Below are 23,780 nucleotides of genomic sequence, written 5' to 3'. Positions count from 1 at the left end.
ACATTGCATTTCTTACCAAAAAAAAGAAAAACGATCACCTTCTTTACTTCCTATATCGAGGTTAGTGGATTTGGGTTCAAGTCCCACATGTTACCCAACATACACACAGACTGTAAAAGTATGCAGAGATCTCAAATTCAGCTTCTTCAGTTCCAAATATGCCATCACACCCAAGCAGAACATCATTCTCGACAGCCTTTGGACAACAAATTGGTTAGAGGAAGCGAGGGCTGAAATAACGCCGAAGTGCTCTTTGGGAAGCTGTAAGGGTGTGGACGTTGAAAACAAAAAAATCACAGCTCAGCTAGACTGCGATGCAGACATAAAGTTCAGCAGATTGGACTCGTGTTATTAATACCCCGAGGAAGAAAGCTCACCACGATGACTCGTAACCTCATACTACATCAGTCTCAGTTGTGCAACTCTTCTGCTATTAAAGCACTAGCACAGCTTTATCAGGCGAACTATGCAGAAGTGCATGAAAAATAGGTGGTTCTTCCTTCAGAACTCAGGCATCTTGTAAGATTTCTCCATATAGCTGTGTAGCCCTCCCTGTGATTTCCCTTACCACAGGATACTTGTTGGCTCACTTTTGCACATAGTCCAGATTGACTGCTTCCCATTATTCCCACTTTACAGACAAGGGCCTGAGGCACAGCACAACAATTTCTCTGGGCTACATGGAGAAGAAGCATGGGATTCCTCTCAGCACACTGAGCAACTTTAAAAGTTGGGAGCCTCAGCTCATCCAGAGCCCTTGTGTAATCAGTAGTTAAAAGACAGGGGCCCCTAGAGGAAGATTCCTCCCATTCTGAAATGAATGAGATACTAAGCAGCTGCAGCTGTGAGCACAGAGCCCTGTTTGACGAGGACAGGCAGCATTACATATACATAAGTGCAACTGGGAGATGACAGCAGATGCAGGCTCCCAGTTTGATTTAGCAAATTGTTCATCTCCATTTCACCTGCCAGCTTCAAAGGCCTATGCACGCCAATTGCCAGGGCCAAGACAGCAGGGAAAGGCACCATGTCTGCAAGGCTGGCAGAAAGGAAAAGATAAAGCAACATTTGGGGGAAAGATGACACAAAACAACAGACAACCCTGAGATACAAATGTAACCTTGTTGGAAGCCGATAGGAGAAGATCTTCTGGAAGAAAAAAAAACACAAAACCAACATCTTGAAGCATAAATTACCCACTGAGTAGGCTATGAGCTGTTTTGAGCAGAGGCTGCATTTTGTAATATACTTAGATATCGATTAACACATGAGAAAGCTGGCTACAGAACATCACTGCAATGCAAATCTAAAACTTGCTTTGCTTATCAGAGTTCTCCTGGCTGGCTGTGCTGCTCTTGGGAGGAAACTGGGAAGGCCCTGGAGACAGCTTCGATCTTCAAAGAAATCACAGGTCTGTCTTAGGATTTGTAGTCCATTGTGTGGACTCATCTTAGTAACTGTACAGAGAGAAGCACGTGAATCAGTACTGAGAGGAAGATGGATACTTCTGCATTCTTCACAAATACGATGATAGGAGCAAGCTTTGAGCTAGTTCATTAAGCTGTAGCAGAACCAAGGGTAGATGAAGTAGTTAGGGACATGCTTTAGTGGACAATACTGGTGGTGGGAGGATGGTTGGACAAGATGATCTAGAGGTCTTTTCCAACCTTAATTTTTCTATGATTCTATGAGGTTTAACAATTTTCTAAGACACGTGAATCCAGGCTACCAAGGGTCTTTCCTTCACTGTGTTCAGCTGAAGGAGAAATGGCATTAAAGCCTAACCCTGTCATTTTTCACTCCAGTAAATGCATGTTTCAGAACCCAGGCCATCTGCTACGGTCTTTACCTGTTTTAAAAGCCACACAGTCACAGAATAGATAAGTAAGTTACACCAGACTTTGAGGTGCATGTTCTTCTTCCCTTACAACTCTGGACTATAGACACATTTTAAAGCATCTCATCAATGCAACAGGCATATGAATAAATCAAGGTCTACTTTAATTTAAAACACAAGTGCAAAGGATTCACAACTACAGGTGAGCAGGATCACTTGTTTCAAATTATAAATCTTCTTAAAGCCCTGCTCTTTTGCATTAAAAAAAAAAAAAAAAAAAAAGCATAATATCTGGAATACAGAAACATTTTACATCAAAAGCTTTCCAGTGCAGCTCAGGAAGAGCTAAGTAAATTCATTTCAATTAGCTTTATCAACCCCAAACTCAGACATCCAGTCAGTGCAGACCACTACGATCACTCTACTGGCCACACGTAGAGTGGTATTGAGAGGCAGCAATCTCATCCCTCACAAGGTATCCAAGTACTGGAGCTGAATCACCTTCTGGAGGTGCTCCTCTCTCCATGGTCTACAGAGGCAACCAATGTGCTTTGCAGTCTGGGTGCCCACCATTTAGGTGACTGACAACAGTGCAGATGAATTCCATCCCAAATTACTTCAAGTAATCAACTGTGGCTTCAATTCTGAAGCAGGATCTATCATTGGAGTAAACAGCAGAGGATAGAGATTATCAACATCTTCTGAAGAAAATGCAATGAAGAGTATCTGAGACAGCACGACAGTCCCAAGAATAACTTAATTTTCAATAAATTTGTATCTGAGTTTGAAAACGGGATCCCACTTTCATATATAAGACACGTTCTTGAGACCTCACAACAATATGCACCACCACTGTACAACGTGACATCCCGACCTAGAGCCAAATTACCTCGACTATCACACTGATCAGAAACTGCATCATACAAAATACCTAAATCTATTTTAAAATAACTGTGAGAGCTGCTTAGACAACCAGAACCCTTCTGAACATATCACCAAGGGGCTGAAAGGGGAAGGACATACCAATTACAAAACATACATCAAAAGTTTCCCTTCTCCCCATATTCTGCAGTAGCAAGCAAGGGAGAGGGAGGCTGAACAAATAGTCTTGCTGTGCACATAAAAATCTCTCCTGGGATATAGGCAGGACAGCTGAAACTTCCTCATTCTGCCTCCCAGAGCATTCCCAAAGCGTTACCCCTCCAACGGTCTCCCCTCCAAAAGTTTAAGGTAATGAAATGGATTCAAGACTGACCACTAAACCATCCATATTTCTCAGCCAAAGAGAAGTATGTTGGTGCAAGAGAGCCATTGGAAAACAAATATGTACATATCACATCTGCTCCCTGGGAAAATATGTACAGCATTCTAGGTCCACATTTAACTGAAAATTAAAATCATCTGTGGAGAAAAAAAAATTGTGAAGTCATTGTGCATTGTTGGAGACTTGAAAGGCATCTGTGCCCCACAATGTACATTTAAGTGAGCTCAGTACTCCAGTGTATGTTTGACAAAGCGAAGGTCACATTTATAGTTGGGAAATTTTGTTTCATTTCAGTAGTCAGCAGCCGAGGTTTGCAGGAACTTGCAAGCATTCAGATACACAACCTCAGATCCACATACAAATGCCATTCTTTGGAAGAAGTGATCCAGAAGTCATCCAGCACCTGCTTTGCTCTTGAGAAAAACACGGTCTTATCGAGTATGCATTGATTGTCTTTAGCAAAAGAGAAGTCACAAAGGCAGAGAACACAAGGACCCATCCTGTGAGAAGACCACTGACTAGTCCTGAGCACCATTCACAGGACAAGACTGCCTGGTCTCCTGATTGTCTGTTACGTGTTACCAGCATTTTCCCTTCCGTGAAGTCAGCAGGTAGAGGTACGCTTTCTGTATTGCTGGATAAGGGGGACCAGGCACTCTGGGAGCCCTGTCTGGAGCAGAAAGGGATGATCCAGAAGTTCCTGTGCCGTTGCTCTTTCTAACGGCTCCCGCGTCAACATCCTTTCCAAGAAGTCTCTCAGAACTGGAGAAGTCTGTGAAAAAGCAACCAACCAATTCAAGCCCATGAAGCAGAGGCAACATTTGACAACAGGCTACCAAGGTAGCATTGCTTAATTCAACTTTCTAACTTTAGTTTCTAAGATGAATGCATGCCATGTCCTTAAACTGAAGCTAATTTTGTTTTCCATTTTGTTATTTGCTCCTTTCTGAATTTCAGCTCTTCCTGCTCCCTGAGGCACATCAACTTGGGTGTGAAGCATTGGCCAATTCCTTCTTTTACTGGCCATAGAAGTATGGGAAAAGTATTTAAACCAGACTCCCAAGTAAGTTTTGAAAACCTGGAAACTTGATGCTTGAGAAGATTAAGAAACTGCGGAGCAGCGTACCATGTGAACATGGTGGGGATGGGTGGAGAGTTGGACTAGATGACCCGAGAGGTCCTTTACAGCCTTAATGATTCTATTTCTATGATAAACTAAATTTCCTCTGTCCTTTAAAATATGCACATTGAAGCCAGTTGAGTAGCCAGGCTCAAGAGCTGCTAAAAGACTCTGCTCATCTCTTGCTGATAGTAATCCTCTGTGTCATTAAAACTGAATAAAAAATGAACTTGGTATATATTTATTTATTTTAATGCCACTAATTACATCCATTTTAGACCGGGGGCATTTTCTTAGCTCTGGTTAGCTCAGCAGTAGATCATGAAATACTTTTCACAGTGAGCTACAGCTTGTTTCACGAGTGCTTTGAAGAACCACTGTGATGGCCAGAGGGAAAAGGCACAACACAGCTGAGCACCAGGACCCAGCCTTTATCATCCTGTCAGTAAACCTGCCTACACTTTAGAAAAGCAGCACAGACCATTCCAAGGGGTGTCTGTTTAGCTTGTTGCACCCCATACCACAGTAACTGACCTCAGTGAACCATTACGGGTAATCAGAATGGAGGGCTGAATTCACAGCAGGTGCTGGGCCCCATTTCGGAGAGCAGGAAGAGAGGAGGATGGAGTTTGCTTCCCCAGACAGCAGTGAGCACAGCTCACCTTGTGAAGGGCTCTGGCTTTCACAGCCTGCAATGGGGTCATCCTACCAAGTGATGCAGACCACAAATGGTTTTATGCTGCCTATGCGGGTCCTGAATGCAACCCTGACATTTTAATTAGAGTTGCAAAGGCAAATAGGAAAGACAGCAGCTGTTGATGTTTGAGTGTATGCTGTTAGCTCAGAAGTCTGCTCTGTTAAATAATTCAGGTTTAGCAGCTGAAGATATTCTGATTAATTGGAAAGGCCGGAGAGCTCAGAATGCTGCAGAAGATTTTTGATCTCAGAAGCTTGGACTGAAATGAAATGAGGACTGTTCTAAGTGAGGACTGAAAAGTAATCACTATATTTCTTATGTCACTGATAGTTTTTCATAAGAAACCATGAAGATGAGCTGATCTTCAAAGCACCTGCAGTATCCTTCATGAGCTGCTATCTGTACTGTGCTTTCTTGCTTTGACCATAATGCAGCCTTTGCATTCCTGAAAGCTGCTGAGCTGGAAACTCTCAAGAGCAGTGAGCCTCCTGTTTGCTCTTAGAAGATGAGCAAGATACTAAATACTGGCTCCACCTGAAGCAGCTTTGATTTGCACCATCAGGTTTATGCCCAAGCAACCTTAGATTATTGGGACTGTTTCCCAAAACAGCCACTAGCTGTCAGCAGCAGCTTGCATCCATGGAGGAACCAGAGCCAAAGAAGATCCCCAACAAACATGTTCTAGCATGGCCGCTTTCACAGCCAGCTTTACAGGGAACAGCTGGTATGTGTGTTTCCCCATGATAATGATCAGGTTTACAAGTTTTGCCAATATGCTCACCCTGTGGAAGTTTTTCAGTTTGGGAGGAGGGCTGTCACGGAGTCTCTTCATTGCCTGGACTGGAGAATCACTGAAATAGGGGGGTTCTCCATCCACCATCTCTATCACCATGATCCCCAGAGACCAGATGTCTACCTGTGGGGACAATGACATGTCTATACACACAGCTCAAAGCAACAGGTCCTGGCTTTGTTGCTTTCACAAAGGTTACAACACCCACTCCACCTATGAGAAGCGTTACTGGGATAGTAAAACATCAATCTCCTTGATGCTCCTGGATCACTGACTGCAGTTTTAACGAAGACAGCTTTCCACTGATCCACACTGTGATTGCAACATCCAAAGGTCTGCAAGCAACCGCTTGTGCTACACCTGGACAGTTGCTGAACAATACAAATCCAGCTGCTGCCACTTGCCCATCATTTCTGAGCTCCCATTTGTGCCTTCCCTGCTCTCCTCCCCACCCTTCATGGTACCGATTCATTTGCTGATCCACATATCATCACAGACTACTCCCTGCTAACATCTGTCCACACTGTAGTGTACACAGGCACATGCCAATCTTCAGGTATAAAGACAGGGTAAGTTTACGCCTTGTTCCAGGAAGCGGAATTGCTTCAGGTCATGTTGATACATCACATTCAGATCTGCAGTCACCTGTTAGGTTTCTATTCCAAAGAGAACCTAGCTGCTTTTCCTAGAGACCCTAATGCTGTGACACCTCAGAATACCATTTCCTACCTCTTCTGACATCAGGGAAATTGCCCCTTACCTCAGTAGTGTATGGTACCCTTGCAATAACTTCTGGAGCCATCCAGTAGGGAGTACCTACCAGGGACTTTCTTTTAGGTACATCTTTACTGATCTGAGCACAGAAACCAAAATCTGACAGCTTGACCTGCGCAAAGAGAAAAGCAACCAAGCTTTAACTACATGGAACTAAATGACCTTGAAGGTCCCTTCCAACCCAAACCATTCTACCATTTTACAGAGGAAAGCACAAAAGGTAAAGAAGAAAAAAAGCAGTAGGAAAATGACATATAGAAACTGAACAGAACGGAAATAAAGAAGCAGACTAAGGCTGCAACAGAATCCAGGAAACATTTTGGCCAAGGAGACCTACCCTTCCATCCAGTGTCAGAAGAATAGAGTCGCTCTTAATGTCTCGGTGAATGACCCCCTGAGAGTGAAGGTAGGAAAGAGCCTGCAGCACTGATTCACACACTGTTGCAATTTGCTCTTCGTTTAGCCTGAAATTAAGGACATAATTTTTTAATGGCATTGTACCCTTCTGTGAATACTACTAAGTCACAATCACTGTCAATGCTCAGTGCAGTTTCATGCAGCTAGATATCTGGATAGTCTTATGCTTAGCTAAAGGTAGAACAGATTACAAACAGGAGAAGAGACTAAATTTGAATTTCAGTAATTTCTGTTAGCACACTGTATACAAAGACCAAGAACCTCATCTTTAGCAACCTGGAATACCAACACAAGAACCCTCATGACCAAGTGTAAGAAAAAGAGTAGAAATGAAAATTATCTCTTGTATTAGGAGCCAAAGCCAGCATTTTCTGCACGTGTAGACTGACTTAAGAATTGTAAATCACCACTGAAATATTCTGTGTACTTTCAATTCTCAGTGCATGAGCTCTAAGAAAAGCTGATACATCTGAATTCTGTGGTTCTCGAAGATAAGGAGGTATACGTTCAGTATGTAATGTATGGAATTTGGTTTCAGTCAAGTGATTGCATGGTGTAAGAGAGATTATGAGGGGATTAGCTGACTCCTGGAGATGCAAATCAGTTATCACCTGCAGCAAGTATTTAATGAGGTAAATGAGGGTGTTTTCCTCCCTGTGAAGAACTGATAAAGGCTTGAAGCTTACTTTGGATAAACGTTATGGTTATAAAAGATCCTGTTTCCACTGTGTGGAAAAACAAGTATTCATTAAAGGGTTCAAAGGAAGGCTTTGTGAAATAACATCTAGGCTGACATCCCGCAATGGAATTCAGTCTCACTACATAAACCTTTCATAAGCCTTTCCAGAATTATTACTATTTTTTTAATCTGTAGCTCTATTGGCTCTACTAACATCAGCTGCAAGCTACAGGAGCTTCACTGGTTCTGCAATGCAGTAACTCAGCATTCTTTGGGACTAAACATTCTGTTTCCTGTCTGGGAGCAGATACTGAAGAGAAACCCTGGTTCTCCATCCCTGAGATGTGCCTCTGAACAATTAGTTTTAGCAATACTACTGAACTGTAATCCAATTCTGGAGGTTGGTGGCCCTGCCTGTGGCAGGGGAGTTGGAACTTGATGATCCTTTGGGTCCTTTCCAACCCAAGCCATTCTATGATTCAAATAAGATTCTGAATTTTCAAAAAAAGGAAAGCTTTTTCTATAGAGGTTCTGGGTCAGTGTTTTCTTTGGAGCTCCCTGCGCTAGTTTACAGTTGTGAGAGGGGCTCCAGGGTTGGACAGACATCACCAGAACTCCTTGTGAGTGGGACTCTAGAGAGGTCATTCAAGAGTAACTCCTTTGCCCTACAGAAATGTTTTGGAGATTAATGAATATGAAGTGGTGTGGATACCAAAACAAATTTAGGAGAGTGTCCAGGAGTTGCTATCTTTAGGCAGCGACATTTGGGAAGGAGTCCAGATCTCAAGGCTCTGCCGCACCTTTCTGGAGGAGTTAACCACCACTTCAACCTCACTAAGGTTGTACCACTGCAAATAATTTGCGTGTTTTTTAATAGCTATTCAACGGGCTTCCTGGCCAGGATGCAATGGAGAGAATGAACAAGACTTTTTAAGAGTACTGTGCTTTACAGGGAAGGTCATCAAACAAACGAACAATGGAGATCCAAGGGGATCAGAAGTGCAGTGAGTTCCTTTCTCCACCCGAAGTACCATTGCACGCTCCCAAAGGATGACAGTGATAATCGCAAAGCATCACAAGAGCTCTGAGGGAAACTACTCCTCCCAGAAGTCTCTGATCTGCTGTCGCCTGTGAGGTGAAGACGAAAGCGTTGATGTTTTGGGTATTGCTTCTCACCTGATCTGAGACACAATGTCAGTGAGGGCCCCCCCCTGCAGGAACTCCATCAGTACCCAGAGCTCCTCTCCCACCAGGTAGCTCTTGTACATCTCGACTACGTTGACATGTTGGTAGTCCCTCATTATCACCACCTGGAAGGAACACCGCAGAGGGAACAGCTGATCACCAAGCACCACTAACCCTACCCACAAAGTCAGTACGCACAGTCGCTCAAATGCAGTTGCCTCCCTCTCCCAGCCATTCTTTTCCTTGCTTCTAGCATAATTCTGTTAAAAAGATGCCTCTTGCTCTTCCCACCCCTCCTGCTAGCATGGCTTATGGTGGGCAGCATAAACCCCTCTCTTATTATAAAAACTCACCTCATTGAAAAGGAGCTCCCGGCGCTGCTGCTTCCTCAGATCCATCATTTTCACCGCCACCTGCCGCCCTGAGTGCTTCTCTCGAGCAATACAGACAATACCTGTGGACCCTTCACCGATCTTTATGTAATTCTCCAGCAACGTCCGCGGATCTCCTTGGTCCACCACCATCCTAAGGGCAGCTTTGAACTGCTCGTGAGTCACAACCACGGGGTCCTCGCTCGCCGGCTGCACTTTCCCAGAGGAGTCCTGGGGAAGGTGAAGGTTGCTGGAACTCGTCTGAGTCTGCCGGTTTCGGGGAGATCCAGCTGGTGATGGCCTGCCTTGGGGCACTGCTATCGCCTTCTCCGCTGTCAGTGACTTCTGGGGGGTACCAGATTCCGAAATGAGCCTGGGGAAATCGGACGTAGGCTGATCTGATGGGAGGGACTGGGCTTTGGCCGCGGGGCTGCGCGGTGAGCCCCACTGCTGGGGCCTGAAGAAAGCAGTAGGCTTTGGGAAAAATGGAAGCAGAAGAAAGGAGAAGTGCTGATTAGGTTAATTTGGAGAGGTATGCATCAGCTAACATATTTTGTAGCAGACCCAAGTTAAGATCTCCGGGTTCTTGTCTCCAGCTGCGAGACTGGAAGAAGCCACACATCATCCATGTTCAAGAATTAAGTTGCAGAGCGGGTGTTACGCTTTAAGGAGCTCCAAAATTGCCCAGAGAGGCTGTGGATGCCCCATTCCTGCAGGCATTCAAGGCCGGGCTGGAGGTGGCTCTGGGCAGCCTGGTCTGGTGGTTGGTGACCCTGCATATAGCAGGGGCGTTGAGACTAAACGATCATTGTGGTCCTTTTCAACCCAGGCCATTCTATGATCCTATGATTCAAATGAGGCAGAGAGGCTCCTGAGATATCAGTAACAACAACAAAACACACACACAACAAAACCCACAGTAAAAACGGCCCTTGTTAAAAAGCATTCCAGCCTCGCCACCAAAACTCAGGGGCAACCTGAGTTGCAGTGCATTTGAAAATCATTTATCCCTCTGTGCCTCTGATCTTCCTATATATAAAAGGAAAGAAGATTCACACCAAAGCTGTAAATCACTTTGAAGTCTTGGCCTAATTCCCTTCGGGTAATTACACTCTGCCTACTGAAAACTCTCCCTGCACATTCTGCTGGTACCTGCAGAGCGCTGCTGTCGATCAGACACAGAGTTAAAGCTGTTTTGGGAACAGCATCATGAAGCAAAGCAGCTGCAGGCTGCCATCCCTACAGGGCCACCTGCACCTCACCCTATCCCCCGCTCACCACAGCCTTCAATGACTTTGGATCAGCAGTGCCCTTTCCTGGAGCACTCAAGGCCCTTTTGGAGACCTCCCGCTCATGCTCCAAGCCCGCTGGTTTGTGAGATCTGCTAAGATCACAGCCTGCAGTGATGTGGCTTCGGGATATGCATTCCCATGCTAGCACCACACAGATCCCCCAAACAGGAGAAATCTTGGAGCGCTCACACTCACCCTGGAAATGCTGAGCAATTAAAACTTAGCAGCATCCAGCAGGCTAGTTATAAAATATATCATCCTTCCTTTGGTGCATTTACAGCAATGGTGGATCTGACAAGGCAGCACTTCAGAAGGAGCAAAGCAACCATTTGTATTACAGCACAAATAAGAACTTCAAAGCAGCTGCCTTTCTTGCTCTCGCAGTTCAGACAAATTGCTAACAAAGTTAATAGCAAGGGCATGGGAACTGAACATAAGCAACAGAGAACTTTCTTTAAAAAAAAAAAGAACATTCATTTTCTTCCATAAAACAACTGTCTAGACTTTAATTTCTATGCAGCTTGGTATTTAATCAAGGATTTGTGAGAATGGCAGTATCTGCATAACCAGAGTCCCAGACCACGGCCTTGTGACTCCATGCTGGCACTGCGGTGCTGCAGTGCACAAACACCAACTGTCAGAAGTTACTTCCTCTTCATTTCCCAGCTCCACCCCTGCAGTCCTGTGCAGACACGCTCATGGCAACAGAATATCTATTTCCCAACTCTTGTTTTGTCTCGAAACGGAGGGAAAAAAAGGGGTTTTATATAACCCAGAGCATGCAAAAGGGCACAACTCGCATGCAAGCTCGCACATGTTTGGCTAACCACACATCAGTATTGTTTCCTGCCCCGGGAATGTGACAGCCCTGTGCACACAGCTCCAGTCTCTGGACACTGTGCTATGTCAGTGTTCTCCCAGTTCTCCCAGGGCAAAGCAAGGAATGCTCCACCTTCCCTGGTGCCCGCACTCAGATTTCCTGTCTGACAGCACAGTCGGTCGAACAGGATGGATGCAAGCATTCCTGTTCTAGGCATGCTGGCAGACACAGCTACAACCAGCAAACTCCTGAAGCAGTCCTATTCTGCACAGGCAAACAATACATACCTAATGTAAACGATGGCCATTTCCCAAATGGCAAAATTTGCATTTGTGTTAGTACAATTGCATTTAAGTTATGCTTTTATAACAGCAGGACAACGATTAGTAAGCCCACTATCTCCTTCTCAGCCTATCTACCTGCAAGAGCACAGATATGTTAACAAGGCTTTCCCGTGCAGATCTGGCTGCCATTTTGAGCTGTGCCTAGTGGTGTATGCTGCAGAGCTCAGGATTGTGTGTTTCCTCTAGCCAGGGCTATTTTGATTCCAGCATTAACCACAACAGTAATGGCTGGTTGTGCATTGTTTGCAATCAAATTTGCTCAGCTGTGAAAGGAACCTCTGGAAGTGTAAAGACAAAGTGTAAGCTCAATGAAAAATACTGAATGATGGTACCTTTATATGCAGGGAAGGGCCTGACTTGTTTGAGCTGCTGGAGGAGGGGAACACGCTGCGTAACAGCCTCCTTTTCAAGCTGTTCTCCCTCGATTTGGAGCTGGGGCTGCCTTCTCCTGAGGGCCTAGAGTTTGCCTGTCGTACCAGACAAGGTTGAGGCCAGCACTCTTCCAAGCTCCTTTTGCCCATTTTGTCACTGTCCCCTGGCAGAGCTGGCATGTGCTGCAGACAAGAAGCACGCTGGAGACAGCTACTGTCAGCATCCTGGAACTCCGAAGGCCCAAGGGACTGTGCTTTCATGACCATACCATTAGGGTGAGACTGTCCATCCATCCTGGGTTTGTAATCTGGCCACATAGTTTGCCTTCGTGTCACCTTGGTCCCACCATTGCAATTGAGGTAGTTTCCGTATTTGTCTGCCCACTCTCCCTCGGGGCTCTGAAGATACATATCTGGGGGTCTGTCTTCTCCCAGGAGCCCAAGGGACTGAGCTCTCCTCCTGCTGGTGGGGCTCCTTCCCCTCAGAGTGTTGGAACTGATGGCAGAAAGCTTCTGGATGTCGTTGAGTATCCCAGAGATGTAGCCTTCCACTTCCACAGTGCTGCCCCTCACGACTGTCTGCAAAACACACATGGAAAAGGTGAAAATGTTAGAGCTGTAAAATTTGAGGTTCAGATTGTTTGACAAGGGTTATGTTTTGTCTGTGTAGCCAAAGCAGACTCAGACTTCTTTAACAGAAGTAGCACTGCTTTCAGAACAGTGGCTCCTGCTGCTGCTCTTGCCACCTAATGGCTAAAACATCAGAGCCACACTAGGATGTTGTCAGCAGTTCTAGCTCCCTTCTGCTGGAATTGTGCTCCTGAAGAAGTTACAGCACACTGCAATCTCCATCTGCCAAAAACCACCTTGCTAGTCCAGTCTAAGGCCCATCTCTCCCCTGTTGCATTCTCAGCAGTGTTGTAATCAGCGTCCCTTAGTCTGGTTCTCCATTTTTGCTAATTCATTTTAATCTTGACCAGTGAAGACCACACTGTTCCCAAACTATATTCCTGCTCTGTTTTGCCAAGCTATTATAATTAAAAGTGACAAACGAAGGGTCCTAACAGCTCACAACTTGCCTTGTAAGCAAAGGATAAAGAATAAGGCATCCATCCAAACAAGCCACAGCACTGTAGAAGTAGGACATTTGAAGCTGTCAGTATATTATATAGCACTCTACCTTGTTTATTCTAAAACTGAAAAGCTTACAGAAGCTTTTTTAGGGCTGGAAACCAAAACGTTTCATTTCTTCACAGAAATTCACAACACAGAATGCCTCCTACACTTTCATGAACCTCTGCCTGAGGAAAATCCTTCCCTGGAGTAATGGCAATCTCCTGTTTGCTAACTGAACTCTGGGGATTTTCTAAAGATGCTGAATTAATTACACCAAGCCTAATATTTAGCTGGTGCAAAACAGCAACTCCAGTAATCTCAGCAGAATGCCACCACAGTGAACAAAATGAGCATCTGGTTCGTTCAGTGTCTGGGAACGAAAGGCAGAGGAGAAAGACTTTGTCAAACAAGGTGAAGAAAGGATAACTCAACTCATGATGTTGCATGCACAACATCACCTGTAGCAGGAAATTCTGCTCCTGTTACACCATCCTCACCTAGTTAAAACTTCTTTCAATTAGACTCAGGTCACTCCTGTTGCACTGCATTAAATCAGTTCTATCTCCCCAGTGGGCAGTGAAGATGGGAGTTAACTGTGTTCTAATGTCTTGCTTAAAGGCTGCATTGAATTAATGAGTATGCATCCAAACTTGAGCCAGATCTGCATGGAATGCTCCCACCAAGATCATGCCTTTCTAACCAAGATTTAGATGTGATATTTTTCAACAGAAAATTGACTTTTTCCAAGCTACTCACAGTGCATGTGAGGAGGAAAAACTATGAAAAGTTGAATTCAGGATCTTATGCCTGAGTGCTCAGTACTTATACATAATCTCATTTTTGACTGGTATCATAGAGCAGGAATTTGTTGGAATGAATTTAATAGAAGCCATCACCTTTGGGATACAATCTAAGGGAATCACAGAATGGTTTGCGTTGGAAGGGACCTTTAAGATCACCAGGTTCCAACCCCCTGCTATAGGCAGGGACACCTCCCTCTAGACAGGTTGCTCACAGCCCCATCCATCCTGGCCTTGAATGCTTCTGCAGAGAGGGCATCCACAATCTTGCTGGGCAACCTGTTCCAGAGTCTCAGCGTTTGCATTTGGACTTAATGGGGGAGAAAACAAATAAACAAACAAACAAACAAAAACAGTTGAAGATACTTCTCTAGTTTTTAAATACTGCTGAGTTCTCAAAGTTTTGCAACACCTTCCTGCTTTTGCTATCCACAGATGTGTGATAGGTGAAAGAACTGACCAGTATCACAATTGGGACAACATTTCTATTTTGACAGTGATGCCTCAATCTGTTCTTTGAGTATACTTTTCCTAATATTTACTAAGAATTTGCCCAGTTTGCTCTGGGAATGCCATAGGTAACAATGTCAGGAGCCTAAGGCAAGGAATAGGAGAGATCTATCATCTCCCTCTGACCCAAAGTCTTCTACTTCATGACTGAAGGAAACTCCATTGCTCAACATGAGTGTCTTGGTTTTGACAAATCCTTGCTGGCTGCCAGCTCTCACCCTGTTATCTATGGAAAATGACTGCAAATAGATAACTTGCTTATTTGTTCCAGTTTCTTTCTGGGAATTGAAATTATTCTGCCTGATCTGTAATTCCTTGAATTTTGTTAGACCCAGCTGACTTGAAAACATCCAACTTCTTAAATAAGTCTCATATGTTTCTCTCTTATTCTAGCCTGAGCTCTTACCCCTTTGTGCTCATGTTGTGCTAGCAAGCTAATCACAGTTAACCTTTTCAATTAAGACTGAAGAAAAATCATTAAACATTAAAAAACTCTCCTTGTCCTCTGTTATTAACTTCCTTCCAAAATGAGCAATGAACAAATTCTTTCCTTCATCCTCCTCCTCAGTGTGCTTATGATGTTTCCTGAGTGCCCTTTATGTTCTCTGAGAATAACATCTCTCTTTGTGCCTTGGCCTTCCAGTTTTTTCCCTCCATAAATTTCTTTTTTATTTGCCCTTTCTAACTTGACCTAGTTTCCACCCATCTGAGCAATCATCCCACAGTTTAAGCTCATTAGAGCTCTAACCAAGTTGGGCTCCTGTTGTATATTTTCTCTGGTTCTATCACCTACTACGTTTACCTCAACGCAGATTCAGGACACCGCAAAACAAAGGGCAATACCTCCTCCCTTCTTATTTTGCCTACTCTTCCCGAGCACATTTTTCCCCTATAAATCAGCATTCTGTTCAAATGATACGCCATTTAAATTGCAGGCTTTGCATTAGTACCTGCATTATGCTAAAATATAGTCCCATGTAGTCCTCAGATGTTAGGCAACTGTGCACAAAAGGCTAAGGATGTTCAACAGGTAGACAGCTATTTCCTTTTAAGTTCCTCCTGAAATCCCAGTAGTACTATCTCCTTTTTTTAACTTACCTTTCAGTTTTTAGGCCATCATAGGACTGAGTTTTTGTTGGTTTGGTTTTTTTTAAACAGAGAACCAAAAGTTCCCACAGGCTAGCAAGACTTCAAATGCAGCTGTTCTGTCACCACCTATCATTGCCCTTTTCCAGAGGTCAGTATGAATCTACCTCTCTTCACATACCAGATCCCTGAAGACTTAGGAGCACAGTTTTCTGATGACCATTATTAATGATCATTCAAGCAAGAAAACCATCTGAATTCACCCATCTGCAAGGATCAGTACCTTTTTCTCCTTACTAAAGAAAATTCACCTGTTTACTATGTCTCACTTTCCATTCAAATGGCTGCTTTACAAACCCTATTAGCCTAAACCCAAGTACAGCCCTACTCCCTGTTCTTCCTCATTCATTCAGACATTCATGAACTGCAAGCTAGTGCTACCCTGCTCTCTCCCACTCAGGCTTCCCTGTCAACTTAATCGCCAGCCAAATTTGCCCACCCACGAGAATGACAAGCTGGTTATTTGAACAGTGACACTACTGCAGCTAAGGACATCCTTATTTCTGATGAAGTTACTATAAACTCAAAAATAGTGTTACCAAAGCACAGACTGCTTCCCATCCAGTGAATTCCTTATGGACCCCATCCTTACTCCTACTTGAATACATATCCCTCAACATTCCCACACTGCTGGCCCAGGGAACTGGAAAGAGAAGTCCCCTTCTCTTACCTTCATAGGCTGGAGCTGCATCCGGGTGATCCTTGAAGGGTCCACAACTGGCTTGGGGCGCCTCAGCGTGTCTAGAATATTCTGCCATTGAGGTGGCAGGCCCACAAATTTGCCCTCTTTTGGGTCAAACGAAGTGTGGACACGATGCTCAAAGTTCTGCGGAGCTGAGATCTCAGGGCGTTTCTTCTTCTTTTTGCGGAACATGATGTCTGAATGAGAGAAAGCAGTGCCATCAGTGCTCCTGCACGTCTGGATCACAGAATCATACAAGGGTTGAAAAGGACCACAATGATCATGTAGTTCCAACCCCCAGGGATGGGGCATCCACAGCCTCCCTGGGCAACCTGTTCCAGTGCGTCACCACCCTCTGTGTGAAAAACTTCCTCCTAATATCTAACCTAAACCTCCCCTGTCTCAGTTTAAGACCATTCCCCCTTGTCCTATCACTATCCACTATCCAGGACGCTATCTGCCCAATGCTAACATAACGTATCAATTATATTAGCTAATTATATTGCATTAAAATCATTCTCCAGTAACAAGCACTTGCACAACCATGGAGTTGATGTGATTACACTTGCTGATTTGTAGAAAATGGCCTAGCAAACTGCTATACTGCTGTAGCACTCTAAGAAATGGACCCATATATGCTGCTTCTGAACTTCTGGAAATAAAAGGACAGAGAAATAGTTGAAAAATAGCCAAAATCATTGAAAAGAAGGCAGCTCTTCTGATTAAGTGTTTCCCACAACTCTCAGTTATAATCTGTACCCATAACATTTCCCCTAGCCATTCATTTATTCAATATAAACTATGGTAGATGGTAAACTACTAGCATTTAATATGGAAACACATAATGTAACTTTAGTCCATGACATGTTTGTCATGACCCACCAGCCCCTACAAAGGGAAGTGTTTACATGTCATAGATGGGTTTTTGCACCATCTACATCCCCAGCCATGCAATTCATCCTTGGTGAAACACAGCCTTTGCACACTGACAATGCCCGTTGCAATCCATAACTACTACAGTAAAAGTACAAAAGAGGGTGGGAGCTCCTGCTTGGCTCAGAATGTGTTCCAATGGAAATCCAAGTACTTCTTCATGGAGAGCCTGAGGGAAGAGAGGCCTGTGCTCCAGGTGTACTGCAACTACTCAAACTCAGTGATCTGCCTCTAATGCCCCTAGGTGCTGCGTAGTAACTAAGTAGTGTATCTGGAGTACTGTATCCACTGCTGAAGTTCTGAATTGCTGATCACACATCAGTTGTGGCAGCTACTTGAACCACCAGAGTAGGGGCATTACAGCGATGTTACTGCTTTAAACTGTCTTTCCTTCTACTGCTCCTAATCTTGCAGCTTCTTCATCCCATCTCTATTAAGAGAAGATACTCAGGGCATAACACACACTGTCTTTTAAGTTTGCTTTTTTATGGTTTCACATGGCCAGGGGTCCTGTAAAACGTGGTTTTAAACACACTGCAGCCATTAGCCCTTGCAGTATCAATTGTTTTTGAACCAGAAGACGAATGATTACAGCTAAACTGCAAGGCTGAAAAGGCTCAGATTTACAGCCTGGGTGACATCTCAGCCCTAAGCAGAACAGCAGCTCAATGCCAACATATCGCTTTGCCTAAGTATAAACAATGTGCATTTGTGAATTTACATGACTGTACCTGCCAATCAACACCTGGAAAGCACTTAGTTCCTCCACATGAAAGCATCAAGTCCAAATACAATACAACACCGTGCATCCAATGACATTTGCTTTATGTAGTCTCCATCAATCTTTGATCATAAAGACACTGCCATATCAGACAGGTGGTTTAAAGGTACACTGCACCACTGAAATTCATACATTGTTAAAAATAGTGATTGCAACCCACTGGATTTCGAATAATCTGTGTAGGTTTTGCATCTCATTGAGAAGGTCTGTATTTAAGCAGTCTCCTCTCACTTCGTGGCTTTCATGCAAAAGCTGTTTTTACTTCCAATATCCAGCTACAGAATATTGAAACAGAAAACACAGAACAGGCCTTTTCTAATTTAGCAAGAAATTAATACAAATTTGTTAAGCATAAAAGATTTTGTAAATCAAGACAAACCTGAATTTAAACGCAGACAGCATCCCTTTAATATAACAACACAAACACTGTGACACCGATATTATAATAACCTCCTAGACTTCAGTCCTTCATTCATTGCTGACAATTGAAGAAATGTCACAAACAGAAATAATAAAAGTCACTACCACGAGACAAAAGCAGTCGGAGATTGAAATTCTCTCAGCGATCCATTCCTGCTGCCTGGGAAACCACGTTAGATTTTTCAACTCCAGATATAGCTGTTCCTAGATGATACAGTTCCAAAAGCTGTCACATCTGCCAGTGAGCATGAGAAAAAATCCCACAGCATCCAGAGCAGGGGGAGGGATCGGTGGGAAGGAGGGGCAAGAAGAGAGAAGGGTCAGGCTCCTAGGAGAGGGAGGGGTGGGAAGATTGGGGATGGAAGAGAGAAAGGGAAATCGGAGTTAGGAACAGAGCAAGGACTGGGAGGCAAGCAACCTAAAGGAGAAGCAGGGCACAGAATAGAAAGAAGTAGATAGAAAAGCATGATCAGGAATTGCTTGTTACAAAACAAGAGTTCAAACCAGCAGACAAAGAGGCAAGCACACACTTCTTTAATTTGACTTGCCACCACCCTGCGTGCATCCAATTCTGTACTCCATTGGTATAGATGTGCTGCACTTATCTGTGCACATGCTCATTCACTCACACGTACACTTGCTGATAGCAAATCCAGCAGAGAGCTACTTCAGCCTCACTCGTGTAGCTTCCAGTTAAAAATAAGCTGTCCCTCCCCCTCCTTGCTGCAGCAACTGAACTCAGTGCTTATTCTGCTGGTCTCACAGATCTGGCCGCAGCTCACAGCGTCCCTCCCTGGGCAGGAGATAACAAGCAGTGCCCAGGCTAAAGCAAGCAGCTCCTGTGATTGCTAAATACTCCTCCAGCTGACGATGCTGGCCAGCCAAGGGAGGATGGAGAAAGGAAGAGAAGAACTCAGGACCTGAGGAACTGCAACATGTGGGTCAGAAGATGAAGAAGATCCCAGAGAATCCACCAATTAAAAGGGAAAAAAAACAACAACGTATTTCCACATTTTGCTATACAGATCACTAATTTAACACATTTCAAGTGCAGAAGCTAAATAGGCCACTATCAGTGCATGCTGTGGGCATATGTGCTTATGTTCATGTGTTATGTTCATGCACACCTATGCACATGAGAACATGCACAGATGGCAATCGCTGCATTCCATACCTTCTAAAGCCCTCATGTTTACCCCCCTGAGGATTCTGAGATGTTATTTATAACAAACTGCAGATATTCACAGCATTCTGCAGACAAAGAAAAATGACAGGTTCCTTCCCTGAGGAGCTTCAAAATCTGCAAGTGATTTCATACGGAAAAAAAAAAAAAGACAACAAAGGGTGGGCAAAAAGGGGAAAGAAAAGGTAAATAGTCTGAAATCTGAAATGGGATTTAAGAGCAGAGAGCCTCATACCAACAGCCCCAGCCACATTCATTTGCTATACTCGTTTTAAAAATGCTGGGTTAGATACTTTGCTTCCCTAAAGGAAGAATGGATGTTTGCCTGCTATCACTTCCCCTATTTCAAGTCCTTTCCTTCCACTCCTCTCACCCCCACAGCTCCCAACAGCAAAGCTATGTGTTGGTATGAACTGATGGAATGCTCTAAATCCTGCACAGACACACGCACGGATTAATATTACATGAGAAATAAGCTTAGAGGGAGATATCTCTGTTATATTGCCAGGTTTAATTCAGACAAATGAGAAAAAGAACCCAACTGCTTGACAGTTTTTGCAGCACTGAACGGGGTCTGGAAGCCTATGGTACTGTCTCCTTCTCCCCATTTCCTTGCTCACACATAAGGACTGAAGCCTAAAATACAGTGAATGTCTATCTACGAAGGTTGTTTTGGATGCTGGTCAGTGTCACACTTCTAGGCATGTTTTAGCCATACTAGACCAAATTCGTTCTGGAACGTATATAAAAGCTCTTGCAGAAAGCAACATGTAGCTATGGAGCTTCAGTCTTCACTCTAAGTCAGCATAAAGATGTTACCAAATTAGAATATCAACATTTTGAGCTCTGACTGCAAAAATTCAGATGAACAATAACATCTCATGTGTCAGGCAGAGGGTTATGTTGGGACAAGGGAAAGGGGCCCCATCTGGCCTACTGAGTCACATGGCAAAGGAAGGAGGCAAAGCGTTAAGCTGCATCTGGGGAGCAGGCCACACCAAGCACAGCACACTGAAACACTGAGTGCCACGTCCTGTGGTTCTGTCTGTGCTCCTCCATACCATGTGGGTTACAGCCCATGGGATGACTGATGAGCAAACTGCAGCCTGGGCACAGAGTCCCAACACACGGGGAGGAGAGTGCAGCTTAAGCCCTGCAGCCCGGCTGACTCAATGCCTTGCTACTCACTGCTGCTATTAAACAACACTAACTGATAAAGAAATTTAAATCATAATAGACCAGACTTGGCCAAGTCCCCACTCTGTACACTATTGCACAGAATGTGCGCTACCCCAGGAGCAAGAGAGGCTGGAAAACTGATCCTCTAGTTCAGAGCCTTCCATGGCACGATCTGAAAGTCTGCTGCATCAGGATAACATGTTGATTAAACTTCAGCTGCTCTTGCTAACTTCTATATATGCAGAGCTGACCCACAGCTCTTCGTATCATGAGATTTCTGCATGATAACTCCATGGGCACTGAAAAGGAAAATGATGTGCAATGCACACTGGAGGAGCAGATTAAAAAGAGCACTCTTTTTTTTTTCTGATTAGAAACTGGAAAGTCAAGCTTCTATAGTGCTGCTCTTTCTAAATGAAAACCAAGCAAGACTTTCCCATGCTTGCAAGCCATAGCAATAGTACTCAGGATATTGTTTCCAGGTACATACATACACCATACATGCACCATCTAGGCAAAAACAACCCCTGTATGGGGAACAGGCTGTCCTTCTTGAAGCACAGTTACTAATCCAGCAAACTACTTGTTGATAACTCTTTTCCTTATTTGATCAGCTGTCTTTGTTACTAGCTTCATAAACCATCACTCGCACTTAGCAGGCAGGACATGCAGATCAAGGCAGAGAATATGGAAATCACGCCATGAAGAATGAGGCTGTTCAAAGGGATGAGGCTTGAGAGAGAGCCATACAGCAGCACTCCGGACCCCAGCAGCTCTAAAGGAGCTCAGCTGCTCAGATTTTACCTTAATTCAACACTTAGAAAAGCAGAGGAAGACTCAGCAAACATCCCAAAGCCCCATGGAGCTCTCACTCACCAGCCACAAACTTCTCTTCTGTTGTTTGCTTTTTCTTCAGTACTCTCTCCCCAAATACATTAAGACTTTAATGTCCTGGCAAAGAAGAAAACAGATGCATCAGCAAACATTTGTGGATGGGACTACTTTCTGTAGCTATGAGATGAGATGCATGTCTGTGTACGTTGGTTAGCACTTGGCAAAAATAATTAGGTACAAACGGGCAATAGAATTGTTGATAATAACTTAAATAGGAGCTTTCAGATAGCCAAGATACACTCACACGCCCAGACACACAAGAGTACTACCATGTAGTGTTTTAATAGGTGTGCTGAAAGCATCTTGGCTAGCACTGCTGCCAGGTCAGGAGTGCAGACACGAGGGGCTCTAATTGGTGAGTCAATTAGGCTTCTTCATCACACATGGCGAGGGTCCTCATGGACATAACAGACTTCAGAGATGTTGCTACGCCTCACATAAAAACAATGAGCATGCATGCTCCTGACACGCTGTCAGCTTTCCCAAGCATCACCCAGAGTAATCTTAACCCCTCCATCACCCCGATGGTTTAAGAGCATCACCCTGCAAGATTCAACAACACACTTTCCATCATTTTCACGCATTCATAGGTTAAATTGCCAGACACCACAGACCCACACCTCAGCCCATCTAAAAGACAGTGGAAAGCAAAAAACCGAAGATCTTACTGGCAGTCCAGCAATGCCGGGAGAGGACAATTCCAAATGAGAGGAGAAAGAAGGGTCTGCAGGGAAACTCTCCCACTGCCATGCAGCAAAGCCGATTGGAGGATGGTGTTGCTGGGCTATAGGAGTAAAGTTGAAGTGAACTCCTTCCCAAAGGAATCCAGCTCCTGGATTTTCTCGCCTTCCAGAACCATCCCTTGAGAGGAAAAGATTGCATGACCCCCCTGAACCATCCACCTCTCATTTTGCCCAAGGCTGGCACTGCCAATGCACGTGTGGTTGCCGTGCTCACTCTCAGAAGTGGCAAGGCTTAGCTGCGAAGGGAAGGGGTTAAGCCATAGCAGCACAGCCACTGGGGAGCAGAGACATGAGTTTAAACTGACAAACCCAGTCCTGTGTAAACAGAGGGAACAAACTGCACGGAGCAGCGGCCATTAGGACAGCGTGGCTACTGCTTTAAAGCAAGCAAGCGCGGGTCCCCAAAGCAGCAGGACGGAGCTTACCCGCGGCTCCTCATTGCTCCGGACCCAGCAGTGAGGTGGAAGCTCTCTGCCACCGCGATCCGCTGAGGCGCTGATAAACTTGGGAGAGAAAGACGGCGAGAGAGAGCGGGAGAAGGAAAAGGGGTGGAGGCACTCCTGACATGTTTGCACAGTGCCTGCTTCACCTGAGCTGCTGAGTTTGATTTCAGGGCGTGGGAGCAGATGGGACACAGGCACGCTCAGCGCAGAGGAGCCTGAGATCCGCGTTCCAAGGGAAAGGACACACTGATAGCAGAGCCTCCCAGGACCATCGTGCCTTCTCCTGGAGGGGGAAGAGAGAGGGGAGCTCGCTTACACCTGTGCACCACAGCTTACTAGGGCTCAGGCAAGAAGCTTAGGATGATCATGTCCCATTTCCCTCCACCCCTCCTCATTTCATACTGACCTATTAAAGCTTTGCCTTGCTTGTTAGCTCCTCTCTCTCCGCTCCACAGCCTCAGGGCCTGGAGCTGCTGCAGCTCCTAACAAATCCCAACATCTCCCGTGTCGCCTGGCTCCAGACTTCAGGACCTGCCACCCATCCTCTGTCATTCTCGGCAGGAAAGCTTTGATAGCCCGCTGCATTGCTGGCTATAACAGAACCCACCAATTTATTTGCATTGCAGACGCGTGGTACATGATCTGGCACTTTTACTTCTCCTCTGTTGCTCGGCATGAGTCAGTGCTACAAGGTCTGAAGGCGCTGCTATCACCCTATAATCCTGTGCTGTGCCTCAGGGTTTGCTGGCTCGTGGAAATAGAGGTTTGGCTAGGACACTGGCAGTGCTGAGCAGTGCGCAGGTTGCAGGGGTCAGAGGCTTTGGGGATTACAAGGGGAGAGGTCAGAGATCATATCAGCAAACCCACTGGCTACTCTGCAAACAAAAGTAGATTCTTAGCCTCTACCAACCACCAACAATAAACAATGCTGGCTTAATCCTAAGCTAGGTACTGCCCTTAAAATGAAGAAATGTCATATTATAGCT

General features: G+C 44.7%; 1 protein-coding gene across 3 annotated transcripts; it reads right to left on the bottom strand.

The window, feature by feature from the left end:
* Positions 1–1,999: 1,999 nt before the first annotated feature.
* Positions 2,000–22,852, bottom strand: PAK6 (p21 (RAC1) activated kinase 6). 3 transcript variants are annotated; one of them, XM_042836772.1, is made up of 11 exons: positions 22,777–22,821; positions 22,277–22,469; positions 21,591–21,665; positions 16,207–16,415; positions 11,926–12,543; positions 9,120–9,611; positions 8,758–8,891; positions 6,823–6,949; positions 6,472–6,597; positions 5,700–5,834; positions 2,000–3,873 (listed from the first exon to the last, which is right to left on the bottom strand). In XM_042836772.1, the coding sequence occupies exons 4-11, from the start codon at positions 16,408–16,410 to the stop codon at positions 3,706–3,708; spliced, it is 2,004 nt and encodes a 667-aa protein (XP_042692706.1). In that variant the 5' UTR covers positions 16,411–16,415; positions 21,591–21,665; positions 22,277–22,469; positions 22,777–22,821; the 3' UTR covers positions 2,000–3,705. The 3 variants fall into 3 exon arrangements, with proteins under 3 accessions (XP_042692706.1, XP_042692707.1, XP_042692708.1); XM_042836773.1 differs by having other exon boundaries at positions 22,277–22,392; positions 22,777–22,796; XM_042836774.1 differs by lacking the exon at positions 22,277–22,469 and having other exon boundaries at positions 22,777–22,852.
* Between the last annotated feature and the right edge of the window lie 928 nt (positions 22,853–23,780).

This window comes from Centrocercus urophasianus, unplaced genomic scaffold (genome assembly GCF_019232065.1).
Source record: "Centrocercus urophasianus isolate 14NV4802_14NV808 unplaced genomic scaffold, USGS_Curo_1.0 seq_63, whole genome shotgun sequence".
Classification (NCBI taxonomy): domain Eukaryota; kingdom Metazoa; phylum Chordata; class Aves; order Galliformes; family Phasianidae; genus Centrocercus; species Centrocercus urophasianus.
This window is presented reverse-complemented; position numbering and strand designations above follow the sequence as displayed.

What these genes read in the sequence shown, in the direction of transcription:
- PAK6 (XM_042836774.1), bottom strand. Translation starts at nt 16,410, where the DNA reads ATGTTCCGCAAAAAGAAGAAGAAACGCCCTGAGATCTCAGCTCCGCAG. An exon ending in TGCAGCTCCAGCCTATGAAG is followed by an intron (nt 12,544 to 16,206) that starts GTAAGAGAAGGG and finishes TGTGTTTTGCAG; the next exon opens with ACAGTCGTGAGGGGCAGCAC. An exon ending in TTCTGACACTGGATGGAAGG is followed by an intron (nt 6,598 to 6,822) that starts GTAGGTCTCCTT and finishes CTCTTTGCGCAG; the next exon opens with GTCAAGCTGTCAGATTTTGG.